Source organism: Ipomoea triloba, chromosome 2 (assembly GCF_003576645.1).
Source record: "Ipomoea triloba cultivar NCNSP0323 chromosome 2, ASM357664v1".
NCBI lineage: Eukaryota > Viridiplantae > Streptophyta > Magnoliopsida > Solanales > Convolvulaceae > Ipomoea > Ipomoea triloba.
In genome coordinates, this window is record NC_044917.1 from 6229933 (window position 1) to 6244247 (window position 14315).

At 34.9% G+C, this 14315-nt stretch overlaps 2 protein-coding genes across 2 annotated transcripts; both read left to right on the plus strand.

Annotated features, from left to right (window-relative positions):
• Window positions 1-2830: 2830 nt before the first annotated feature.
• Window positions 2831-6656, plus strand: LOC116006509 (cytochrome P450 CYP72A219-like). The gene is made up of 5 exons (XM_031246921.1): window positions 2831-3272; window positions 4750-4967; window positions 5040-5287; window positions 5466-5826; window positions 5998-6656. Exons 1-5 carry the CDS (start codon window positions 2987-2989, stop codon window positions 6421-6423), a joined length of 1539 nt encoding a protein of 512 aa, XP_031102781.1. The 5' UTR covers window positions 2831-2986; the 3' UTR covers window positions 6424-6656.
• A 1469-nt stretch (window positions 6657-8125) lies between these two features.
• On the plus strand, window positions 8126-11001 carry LOC116005373 (cytochrome P450 CYP72A219-like). The gene is made up of 4 exons (XM_031245657.1): window positions 8126-8522; window positions 8614-8837; window positions 9066-9698; window positions 10315-11001. The coding sequence occupies exons 1-4, from the start codon at window positions 8228-8230 to the stop codon at window positions 10738-10740; spliced, it is 1578 nt and encodes a 525-aa protein (XP_031101517.1). The 5' UTR covers window positions 8126-8227; the 3' UTR covers window positions 10741-11001.
• The last annotated feature ends 3314 nt before the right edge of the window (window positions 11002-14315 follow it).

Genomic DNA, 14315 nt, shown 5'->3' on the forward strand with positions numbered 1-14315 from the left:
ATGAAACCAATATATTTTAGTAAAATATAAAGTAAGAACATATATTTGAAAATATATATATATATATATATATATATATATATATATATATATATATATATATATATATATAAAGTAAAACAAAATGTTTATAGTTCATAAAATTAGTTAATACAAAAATTAATGTTCAAACACACAAATGTCAAATTGAAATTACAACCAAACATATTGAAGAGAAAAATTCAAAAGGGTTTTAATTGGGAGTGTTAAAGGATGACATTTATTTAAATAATAAGGATAAAGATGACAAAAAAAAGTTAGGAAGCTACTAGATTTTTGAAACATAGTGTTTCAAAATAAGCTCTTAGTTTAAGCTACTAACTTATTTTGGGAACATTACCCAACAGAACTTATACCTTATTAGTAGTTTAAAATAAGTTATAAGCAGTGAGCTCCTAAATAAGCTCTGTTAGTATTTTCCACTCTCAATTATTTAAGCTAGGAACAAATCTCACTTTTAGTCACTATTGTGCCATTGTTACATTTAGTTTTATTCTTTTAATTTTGTCACATTAATTACATCATTGACTTTTATTTGCTTGTCACAATTAGTCTTTCGTTTAAATGTTCGTCATTTCACCATTTAATAAAGATAACTAAAATGTAATTTTATCATTCAAGCCTCTTGCCCTAACATGTAACTTCTCTCACTCTCTTGTAAACTTCTTAAATTACATATTAGTCATATTTATTAAATGATGAAATAACAAAATTTTAAAAGGATGACTAATTATAGCAAACAAATGAAAGAAAACACTGCAATGTGATAAAATTGAAAGGGAATGACTAAATGTGGTAATATACTAATGTCACAATAATCATTATCCTGGTCTAAAAAAGTGAAATTTGCTCTTAGATTATAAACTATTGTTCATTGACATACTTTGACCGATACTTTGTTATTGACTTAACATTATACTTACAATTTATAAGATATTTTAATTTTAGTGATTCATGATTTTTATTCAATTTATTGACGTAATTTTGTAAAAGATGTCAAATAAATTGCTTCATGAGAAATTATTTGAGTATATCTTTAGCTCATATTTTATATATAACACATTTACAATTATAAATAATAATAAGAAAATAAATAAATGAAATTTTAAAAAACCAAAATCCAATTAGTTGGTACTGTATTGTATATATAGAGTGAAAGGAACATACAAGGAAATATGATTAAAGGGAAAAATAAGAAAATATGCTTGAGAATATCATATTACCTGCCAATGACCTTGTGGTCTAGTGGCACTTGGTGTCCCGGTTAACACTCCCACATGGATGATGGGAGTGGGTTCGAGCCTCAGTGGAGTCAACTGTTGACTTCTTGTGCTTCAGTAATAGCTACGTTATAACAGAGTCAGTAGTACACAACGTGACATGCGTTTAACATTTTCGAGGAATAATATATGACGAGAACCAAATATAAGAGTATATTATTCCAAAGTCTATATCATATAATATGAAATTCCTTGATCAGCCAAACACTCCTAAAGTTTGAATACAATTAAATGTTGTGTTTAAAGAATTCCAAATTGGTAATTTAGTTTCTTTGAGAGTTTAATAAATGTTGTTTTGCTTAGGAACCTGAAAACATGCAATTGAGAGGAGTACAACAACATGGTACATTTCCTAATGTAATATATTATCAACATGGACAACTTTTTAATATTATATATAGTTTCATCAACAAGCTAAGTGATTTATGATGAGGTGGTTTTATATTTGAATTCTACGGGCCGGGGAATCTTGAATTTTACTCCATCAATTCTACTACTTGATGTGGCAAACATAGACATGACATTTTCATTTAGTGAGTTCAGGAAAAGTTGTCTACATTCAAACTTTGTGAATGGAATAAAAGTTATTAGGAGTAGAATTTGAGAGTACAAGTAGTATTTTCATTTTTTTAATTAAAGTAAGCTACTTGTTTCAGATCTTTCAAATAGTACCAGTTGGTGTCATTGATGATGTAATTTGAGTCATGTATAAAATGCGAAAAAAAATTAATAGTCAAATAACAAATGTATAAAATGTAGTAGAATAGTTTAGTGACCAAAAATGAGAATTTTTTTTTTTTTTTTAGTTAAGTGTTCAAAGAATGAAAATTTCCATTGTGATATATTATATTAATTTTTAGGTAACTGATAGTATGAAATTTGAGGTAAAAGATTTGGAAAATAAACATTTTCAGTTAAATTATCTGAAATATTTTCTCTTTCCAAGTGGGAGAAAGAAATGCTTATTTTCTATCCAAAAGATGCAGTCAATTAAGGATGGGAATAATTCCTAATTAAAATAGTGACATATTTGTTGCACCACACAGATAAATTAAATGACATTTTTCTCACTCCTGCTCATCTAATCTTATATAGCTAGCTACTACTATACCCTACAAAGAGTGGTCCATAAAAGATAAAGATTCCTAAATCCTAATAAATACTTAACTCCTCAAAAATCATCACTATATTCTCAAACTTTTAGTCTAATTAACATAATCGGAAAGGTGGATTCAAGTCTCAGTACTGAAAGCAATATTGACTGTTTATGTTTTAGAAAGTTAAGAAAGTAATTATAAATATTCTACGTACCAAGTCAGTAGTACTCAAAAAACAAACACACACATCATCCACTAAAAATTAAATGTGGCAAAAGATCATCCACTAAAAATGTGGCAAAAATCAACTAGTGTTCAGATGCATGTGCATTTACAAATTAAACCCATTAAGATATGTCATTATCATGGCTATATAATCAACACTGAAGGGCTCATATCTCTCTCTCACCCTTACCCTTTAGAGATTGAGATAGGTCATTATCATGGCCATATATAATCAACCATGAAGGGCTCATCTCTCTCTCTCTCTTTCTCTGAACTTATTGAGTTTCCTTCAACAGCGCAGCCTTACACCACATAATAAACCTCTCTCATCTCTCTAACCAAACCATGGATAGAATACAATTCTGGGTTTCAATACTATTCTTGTTTGTAAGTGTAGCTGCGGTGGTGATATGGGCATGCAGGGTGGTGCAATGGGTGTGGTTGAAGCCAAGAAAGCTGGAGAAATGGTTAAGGCAACAAGGGCTGAATGGGAGTTCGTACAGAGTATTCTATGGTGATACCAAGGAGATGGCAAACTTGAGCGCTAAAGCTAAGTCTAAGCCTATTAACCTCTCTGACGATATTCTCCCTCGCGTTCTTCCTTTCTACCATCTCGCTGTCACCAAGTATGGTGCGTATGTATGTAAATGCTCATATATAGAACTCCTCAATTCATTATATTCTTCAATAATTCATTCTCATTTTCCACTTTGCTCTCTAATTTTATTTTTGGATTTTAGTACACAATTAATATGCATGCACAAACACAATAAAGTGATAACAAATAATATATGGGCATCCACTAGATTTGGATTAGATTTTCCTAAAAAATTCTAAGGTGTTGATTTACATTGAGTGCTCGATAGTTGATATAACCAAGCATGCACCTAATTAAACATCATATTTTTCATTTTTACCAAAATATATAAATGCCAAACAAGGTAAAAATGTCTTATAATCAGTTATATATAGTGATAATTTGTACATTGTGATTACTTTGTTGTACACTTAGAAATTATTTCCAATTTTACCCTTCTCATTCTTTCTTTACTTGTATGTACACTTACAAGTTTTTTCATAATTTTATATATATATATATTCTTGATATATTGAGTACTCATATTATTTTTATTTTGCTATAATTTTACTATGTATTTCATCGAACATTTATTTAATAGTGTAATATGCAATAACTTAACTAGTAAAATATATAAATGCCAATAAGGGTAGAGCTCTAATGAAAATAAAAACTGTGTTGGTGAACTTATTAGTTGTAATGATAATTTGTGTATTGTACATACTTTTTGTACACTTAAAAATTATTTCTGATTTTACTATTTTTTTTCTCTAAGTTAGTAATGCCGTCAAATACTCAAATGTATTAACTTGTCTTTATTATTATTTCTATTTTTTTAATCTCTTTAAATTTTATTATATTTTTTATTAAACATTTATTCAATGGCATAATATGTGATAACTTGACCTAGTATGTGTGTGAACCACAGAGAAATGAATGTAGTAATTGAATTGGCTTCTTTTGAAGTTCGAAATAAGCAGACTAAAATTAATTAATTATAGAGTTATGATAAGTTGATTGGTTATTAATTTTATAAATAATTTAAATTTTCCTACTTTAAAAAAAAAATTCTTCTACTTTCTATCCAATTAACACGAGCGATCTCTCAGGACCATTAGTAGTTTTGGAACTAAAAATATGATTGGGTTTTGCATGTTTCCTGGCGGGTTGATTGGGGGTGTTCACTGTTCACTAATCAGGATTCAGGACCATAATTTTTGTTAGTGGTCCCACCCAATAATTTTTGTTAGTGGTCCCAACCAATTACTTGTGGGCCACTAATTTTTGTTTCCACTAACGTTAACACTGCAAAAGGAATTGAACGATGTGTTATACTATCAACCAGATTCATATTATTACATTGTGAATACTAATCCAAAAATGACATATTTGTAGTTAATATATGTTGTATATCGTTAGCAATTTATGTATCTGTAAACAAATTAATCATTTAATTACCATATAATTTATTTTCCTATCATTCCATAATTCCATGCCTCTTATATTAAATGGGAACCATGCATGCATGCAGGTAAAAATTGCTTCGTGTGGTCAGGTCCAGCGCCAAGGGTGATTATATCGGAACCGGAACTAATGCAAGAGGTTTTTATGAACAACACCATATTCAAGCGCCCTAAACCTCATCCTCTCGTCAAGTTCCTTGTTTCCGGCTTGGGCCGCTACGAAGACCAGCAATGGGCTCGCCATCGGAAAATTATTAGCCCTGCTTTCTATCCCGACAAGATCAAAGTATTTTTTTAATACTATGACTCTATTACAATGCAATATCTGTTCATAATCTCAGATATTTTTTTCTTTTAGTGTATGGTGCCTTCAGTGACATTGAGTTGCGAAGAAATGATCATAAAGAAGTGGGAATTGTTGACCTCGGAGAAGAATTGGTGCGATTTTGATGTGCAGCCGTACTTGGATCGATTTACCAGCGACGTGATTTCAAGAACTGCTTTCGGATGCAGCTACGTTGAAGGAAACAAAATTTTTAGTCTGCAAACTGAACAAGCAGAACTCACGCGTCAAGTCCTTCACTCTGTTTATTCTCCAGATTGGTGGTAATTAAACTTCCGATTCAAAATCTAAATTTTTTATTTAATTAATCTCAATCAAATTGGTCAGATTGATTGCTTGATAACCACAAAGTGACAAGTTCAGTTTACTGACAGTACACATCATCTGGTAGTTACTGTGAGTTTTCTGGTGACAAACTCAAAATTATTATTTATCTGATAGGTTATTGTCATCGAAGAGAAGCAGAAGAATGCATGAGATCGACAATGAGATTCGAGGCATGATGAAGGGTATGATTGGGAAGAGAGAGAGAGGCATGAAGGAGAAGGTGGGAGATGATGATGAGGAGGAGGACTTAGACTTGTTGGGAGTTCTGCTGAAATCTGGATTTAGCACTGATGAAGTGATTGAAGAATGCCAACATTTCTACTTTGCTGGCCAAGAAAGCGGCTCCGATTTTCTCGTGTGGATCATGATTTTGTTAAGCATTCACCAAACATGGCAGGACCGCGCTAGGCAAGAGGTTCAATCAGTCTTCCGTAACAATAAACCGGATTTTGATGGACTCAACCGTCTCAAGATTGTAAGTGATAGACTGACTTACCTCATTGTAGTCAGTTAATATAAACTTATAAATTCGACTAATTACATGAAATTGGTTAGTTTAGAATTCAATTGCATATTTTTTAAGTTCAATGACCTAATTGCATTTTGGTGTGTAGTTTAATGGCCTATTTGACATTTATTTGTACAGTTGACGATGATTCTGAACGAGGTTTTGAGGTTGTACCCTCCATCGCCCTATACAATTCGAACCATGTACGAGGAAACAAAGCTAGGCGAAATGAAGCTGCCGCCAAATATTATCCTTGTATTGTCGTCGCTCCTTGTCCAGCGAGATCCCGACGTGTGGGGGGCCGACGCCGGGGAGTTCAAGCCGGAAAGATTTGCAGAGGGGGTGGCGAAAGCAACGAAGAACCGGCTGGCTTTCCTGCCTTTCGGGTGGGGTCCACGTACATGCATTGGGAATAATTTTGCGATGATGGAAGCAAAGATCGCCATTGCAACCATACTTCAACGCTTCTCTTTTCAGCTGTCTCCTTCCTATGCTCATTCGCCTTGCTTTGTGGTCACTCTTAAACCCCAGTTTGGTGCCCCTCTCGTCCTCCACAAAATCTGATAGATTCGCCCTAGCTACCTAGCTAGCCTTCATCAACATATATAATAATTCTTTGATCTCTTTCATCTTAGTGGTTTCATTGCTTTAATTTTGCATGTCTGATCTCCGATCCGGCCCCAAATAATCCTTTGTTGATCTGATCTTTCGGAGCGAATTGAAGCAGTGAGATTTTTTGTTTCTTTCTTTTGGGTACTACTCTGCAAGTTATTAAAATCGAGAATTTTAGCCCCCTACCCACTCTGGGGTGCAATTGGGTGTCATTAAAACGCAAGATCTTTAACAACTGAGGTCATATCGGTCACAAAGTGGATCATGAAAAAATGTTTATTTTTAATTTATTTTTTGTGTTATTATTTATTATTTGGTAATATATCAAATAATAAATCTTCCATACACAAAAATAAATAGAACTTCAAAAAATAAGTTTTTTTTTTAGTACTACCCCCTGTTAGAATGTAGTATCTGTTCATAACTACTCCCATCATCCATGTGAAAGTGTTAACCGGGATACCGGATGCCACTAGACTATAAGGTCTTTGGCAAAAAATAAGTATTTAATAACATTAAAATTAAATTTTTATGTTTGTTGGTTTATCTTGATTGTTGATCCATGGTTGATTGTATAATGATTGGTGGCTCACTTCGATCTCTCCCATTTCAGCCCAATTTTACTGATTTTCAAGCCCACTAGACCATCTTGGACCCATTTCTACACTCAATCCAACAATGTGAAAATATGGAGTATATCACCAATCATGGCAAATTATACCGTGCACCACGGTGCACATAGCAATGTACACCACGTACGCAAACGACGTCGTTTTGAGCATTGTAAATTAATTGTCCGTTTTTTTTGAAAATCACGTTTCCCGGTTCGATCGGTGTCTGTATTTATGTTAATATTCTGTGTATTCCAGGCAATCATTCTGTGTATTCTAAGCAACCGTTCTGTGTATTCTAGACAACTGTTATGTGTATTCATGTTAGTAACACATGTTGTGATGTGTTTGTGCATTCAAATGTTTAGGATGATGAATTCTGTGTATTTTGTGTCAATATTGTGTGTATTCATGTTATTAACACAGGTTGTGATGTGTTTGTGCATTTGAATGTTAGAAGGATGAATTTTGTGTATTTTGTGTCAATATTCTGTGTATTATCGGCAACCATTCTGTGTATTCTAGGCAAACGTTCTGTGTATTATAGATAATGATTATGTGTATTATAGATAATGAATTTTCTGGAGTCATTCGCGTCCGCGTTCGCGTCCACTAACATCTGTGTATTTTGTGTCAATATTCTGTGTATTTTGGGCTCTGTGTAGGCAAACGTTCTGTGTATTCTAGATAATGATTATGTGTATTATAGATAATGAATTCCCTGGAGTCATTCACGTCCGCGTCCACTAACATCGAAACGACGTCGTTTACGTTCATGGTGCACATTGCTATGTGCACCGTGGTGCAGGGTATAACGATTGACCAATCATTAGTGTAGATCACGGTCCAAAACGACGCTAATGGCACTATTAGGTTGTTCAATTTTTTTTCTTCACGCGATCTATATTTTCCTCTCAACTGCTGCAAGTCTGCAACATATATTTTTATAACTCACAAAATACATTATTCTAAAACAAGAAATACAATGCATTATTATGTAGTATAACTTTTATACTATTAAATTGGTTCGAGGCAGTAACCGTCCTTGCTTATCCGATCTGATCCGATCCGATCTACACACACTCATCTCACCTTCAGGTCCATTATCCGATCCCCTCCAAAAAACAAACGAACAGACACAGAAAATGGAAGTAGTAGTGGAACACATCAACTCAGTTGTGTTATCACTGGCTCTGCTCATAGCCGGTGCCCTGACATGGGCGGCATGGAGGTTAATAAACTACGTCTGGTTCACTCCAAAGAAGGTGGAAAAATGGCTGAGAGAGCAAGGCTTCAGCGGCAATCCTTACAGGCTATGGCATGGAGACTTGAAAGATATAAAGAAGATGACCGCCCAAGAATACTCCAAACCCATCAGCCTATCCGACGACATCTTGCCTAGAGCTTTCCCCTTCCACCATCAAATCCTTCACAAATATGGTTAGTACCTACAATACGTTTTCTAATTTCATTTCCGTTGTATTATATATACTAAACAATATAATGACACAATATATGATGTATGTTGCAGGAAAGAAATCGTATTTTTGGCAAGGGCCAGTTGCGAGGGTGTTGATCATGGATCCAGAAATGTTAAGAGAGATATTGTATAAGTACACCATATTTCAAAAGCCGCCAGTGTCCGAAAATCCAATCTTTAAGTTGCTTGTTACTGGACTCGTATCTCAAGAGGGTGAGGGTTGGGCCAAGCATAGAACACTCCTCAACCCTGCTTTCAAACTACATAACTTAAAGGTAGGTAACATTATTCTAACTAGTTACACTACCTGTACGGTTAACCAACATGGTTTGCTTGGTAGTTCAGCACCTTAGAGGTTGGGGGTTCAATTCTCACCCATGTAAATGGGTCCCATTTGACCAATCTCCTACCATTTAGTATAAGGACTAGTTTGGGCTAAACATTATAAATTCTTAAGCCTCTCGATCTCACTGTCTATATATGTATCATTTTGCTTGTTATAGCAAATGTTGCCAGCTATGCATGCGTGTTGCAGCAGCATGGTAAGAAAATTGGAGAATTTGGTGAAAGAGAAAGGGACGGTCGAAATGGACCTGTGGCCTCATCTGGGCAGCCTATCTGCAGATGTAATTTCAAGAACAGCATTTGGGAGCAGCTATGAAGAAGGGAAGAGAATATTCCAACTCCAAACAGAGCAAGCTAAGCTGGCTTTTTCTTATACACAATCAATTTATATCCCGGGATGGAGGTTTTTGCCCACTAAAACCAACAGGAGAATGGTTGAAATCTACAAGGAAGTTCGCGGTCTCATGCTGGGAATCATCAATAAAAGAATAAAAGCGATGAGAATGGGAGAAGCTGAAAACGATGACTTGTTGGGGATACTAATGGACTCCAATTTCAAAGCGATTAGGACAGGGAGAAGAAACAACGTTGGACTCACGATTGATGAAGTGATGGAGGAATGCAAGCTGTTCTACTTTGCCGGTCAAGAAACCACTACCAACTTGCTGGCCTTCACCATTGTTATGCTGTGCAAGCATCAAGATTGGCAAGCCCGGGCACGCCAAGAGGTTTTCCAAGTTTTTGGAAACACAATTGAGCCAGATTTCGAGCGGCTGAATCGCCTCAAAATAGTAAGCAAACATCATCCCATCTATTAGGCCTCATCAAACACTTACCACATACTATACCAAAAGTTATACGGAGTAACTACTTCCTAGTAACCTCCTAACCTAATTAGTCATTTAGACCTCTGCCCAACAATTCCGAATACCCATAGCACCTGCCAATCTTAATTGCAAATTTACTTTTGTTAGGGTACTTGTTAGGATCAGGTGTCTTACTACTACACTAAAAGTTATAGCGAGTAACGAATTAAACACATAATTTTATTTCTTTACACATGCATAGCATCCAACGTCACATTTTTGAAATAAATGGTGCTAGACTTAGCCATTCAGGGCCTCCGCCCAACAATTTCCCTAGCCACCAGGGTCTCGACTTACCCTTCAAGCCTCCGTCCAACACTATCTAACCCGTACAATAATAATGTTGCACGATAAAATAGATATAGTATTAAGATTAAGTGCTTATCAGGATAAAAATTATAGATACAATTTTTTTTTTTTATACATGCTTAGTAGTAAACACTTTTCAATGCGCCAAAAATTATAGCTTGTTGGACTCAGCTTTCCAAGTCAGCCGCCTAACAAAATCTAAGAATGAATGAGAATTGAATATGATTTGCAGGTAACAATGATTCTGTACGAGGTTCTGAGGTTGTATCCTCCGGCAGCTATGTTGTTCCGGAAGACGACTGGGAAGACAGAGCTAAGAGGGGTAGCAATACCTAATGGAATGGAATTGGTGTTGCCAATAATCTTTGTGCATCACGACACTGATCTTTGGGGCGATGACGCTAAAGAATTCAAACCAGACAGGTTTTCAGAAGGGCTAGAGAAAGCAACGAAGGGGCAGGCTTCGTTCTTCCCGTTCAGCTCGGGTCCAAGAGTGTGCATCGGCCAACATCTTGCAATGGCGGAGGTTAAATTGGCTATGGCCATGATTCTCCACCATTTCTCCTTAGACCTGCCTCCTTCCTATGTGCATGCTCCATTTTCCCTTCTCACTCTTCAACCCCAGTACGGTGTTAAGATCATCCTCACCAAAGCTTAGGCCTGGAACCCTAAGGCTCTCCTTTAAACTTCGGGGATTGAAGGGAAATTATACATTTATTTTATACATCAAGTGATAAGCATGGTAAGTAGACAATATACTTGCATTGCAATAATAGATTTGGCATGTCCTAGATTTTATTCTCTGTCGGTGTATTAATGTTCATATGTAACAATGTTGGTATTGCCTCTAGTATTCTAAAATGTCCAATAAGGTATACTACTTCTCTTATTGTATAGAATATTATCGGCACTTGTACTAGTAATATTCATACAATTAGGTATATGTCATACATAATTATACCTAATACAATCGACATTGATATATATATATATATATATATATAAAAGTTTTTAAAAAATGTTACAAATTCGACTCCTAAAGAAAGCGGCTTATTGACATTCTTGGTTTGAGTCAATCAGTTATAAACTAAGCAAGTAACCTAGACTGATTTATCTTCTAGCTTGTAGTCATTTGTCGGCTAGGGTTACAAGACGAGGTAGTTTATCCAATACAACTCTTGGTTAGTGGCTGTTATTTTCCCGTCACTCAAAAAAATGCTTTAAAAAGTTAAATTTACATTATAATTATATGTGAGGAAAGAATAAAATTGATAACATATTTTTTTTTTGAAGGTAAACGTAGCTATTCCATTAATTCATAACATAAAACGTTTACATCAACGATCAATGAAATGGTAAACCATTCCTTACAGTCAGACATAGAAACAACTTTTCTAACTATGCTATAGAAAACTTGAATCGCAGACTGTTTCATAACTAGGAAGCTATGTTCCTTCAAGGAGCTTAAAGCTTCATCAAAGATCTGGAGGTCTTCATCATTATTCTTTTTTGCTCGCCCATGATAAGATCAACGCTTGCCGAAACCAAACTAAACGATTTATGCTAATGATAATGAAAAGCTCGTGAAAGTAACGAGAGGAAAAAGCCCGTGAAAGTAACAAGAGAAAAACACAATAATAGAGAAAATAAAAAGTGGTAAAGCCAAAGTAGGGTTGGGAGTGAGACTACCAACACAAACCCCAATACCTACCTACTATTATTTTATTCAAAGGGAAAGAAAACGGAAGAAGAAGATCTATGGCGGTGGTCGGAGGCGGACGGAGCTGCAACGGTGATCGGGGCGGAAGAAGAGCGAGAGTAAACGTAGAAGGTGACCAAAACCACCGGCTCAAAGCTCCATTAGAGCTCCGGCCGGAGGCCGGCGGTGGAAACCGAAGTTGAGCAGCAGAGAAAAGCTTTTTGTTTTAGAGAGAAAAGGGAGGGCAGCAATTGATAACATATATAGTTCCCCTCATTCACCACATAAGCCCTAAGAAAATCACCAACACCCTAGATGCGGGCATGATCAGTTGAGAATTTACTTAATTTCGACACTCATAACAAATACTAAGATAAGATAATGAGATCAAGAAAGCTAAAATTTCTCATTCAATAAAACTCTTCAATTTGTATGAAATAAGTAATTGAATGTGGATCATGGTTCAAGATATAATGAGTTTTATGTTAATGATTGTGTTAACATGCAGGTTTAGCATTCAAAATTCCATGCTTACTAAAACCGTAAAACGGATAAGTTCGATTAAGTAAATGAAGTAAGCTACTAATATACATGTTGCATGGGATGAGAACTGAATTCTGGGAATCATATTAACAATTGAACTGTAGAAGATATAAATACAATACATAACAAGAATAACTTAATGGGGTAGTTTAAGTGGTAAGTAAGTTTTTTTTTTTTTTGTGAGGAAAAGTTTTGGAAGAGCCCGGGTTCGATTCCTACAAGTGTACGTAATGAGAGTGCAATCAGCTGTATAACTACAGGACTCCTGATACATGGATCACAAATTAAATTATTTTGATTTTGACACGCCCTGAAATCCCAAATTCAATTATTTTGAATTATAATAAGACAAATATGCATACGTATGTAGTGACCTGTTTAGCTGTTTAATCATATAACGTCGCTTTCTGTGATATTAAGGCTATACCCATTGAGAGCTTTTTCATAAGTTTTTAGGTAAAAGATGTCAACTTGGAAGAAAGAGAGTGACGAGAGAGAGAGAGCATTGATACCTGCTGTAAATATGAAGTTTTATCAGATATAAAGGGTCCCACTATTTGAATGGAGAGTTGCGCCTCGCGTCTTCTTTTTTTTTTTTTTCACTCTCATTTTCTCTTTCCTAATCACACTCACAAAAATTCCTCTAAAGCAACACCCAAATTTAACTATTGAGGAAAGCCTTATGTATTTTAATTTTTTAAACACTTGCTAAGAAATTAGAAAGAAACTAGACGTCTAGACGTATTAACGTCATTTCAAATTTTAATCATATTATTGTTAAGTAAGGCTACATTAACCTCTTGATTTTCACTTCTTTATATAGCAATATTAGTATCAAATTACTATTTTATTCACACACACATATATAGGTTTGTTGAGATCGGATTTACCATTTTACAGGCCAAGGTACCCCGATATATGAGCTAAAGGTTAGGACTTCAGAACAGGTAGGGTACCCTAATATATGAGCCCATTGGATCAAGGGAGATGTCTTAAGAGGAATTAAGGGTGTCTTATATAGTGTAAAGGATTTTTCAAATGGTTGACAAATGTACAACATTAACTAGTCTTCATTCTTGGGCACACATGCGTTTTCCCACTACCTAGCTTCCAGCGCACTTCCCATGCAGTGAAGTTTCCTGCCTTTTAATACACATGATAAGTAGTGGCTTGGTAGGTTAGGGTGTGTGTTTGCATTGTGAAGGTCGTGAGTTTAGTACCCCTTGGTAGCACATCCTTTATTATTTTGCTCTATGCTTCATTATTCACCTACACACACACACACACACACACACACTAATGTTAAAGTGCATCCAGACCACTTGATCCCGTGAGTCCTGTGATCGAGATCATTCGTAAATGCACACAGGGTAGATGGTGTGTCTTCATGCTGAACGATCCCATGAGACCCTTTGTAAATGCACACAAGCTACTATACGGATGCCCACAGAGTAGATTGTGTGCATTCATGCTGCGCGAATTGCACATAATCTAGTCGTGTGCATTAATGTAGTAGCTTGTGTGCATTTATGAAAAGACTCACGGAAAGATGTGGATGCACTTCAACCTTTGCGTGTGTGTGCGTGTGTATATATATATATATATATATATATATATATATATATATATATATATATATATATATATATATAAACTCTTTTAACATGTTTATTTATAAAATTCGAATTTAAAATGTTTTTTTTTAAAGCTCATTCTAGTTAAAAATATACTATCAATATTAAATTTCGTGTATTTTAGGGGCAATCCCAAGTAAGTTGATAGTTGGTTGGACAATTATAAGATTCTAAGTTTAACTTTCAGTAAAGCGATTTATTGGCGTTATTGATTTAAGCCGGTCTACAAACTAAGTCCATTTATTTTATTTTTAAAAAAATTTGTAATCTTTTGTTGGCTATATATGCGCCTATGGCTATGAATTTATGACTAAGTTAAATAAATAAAAAGCCGAAATATCTCATCACCTATATTAA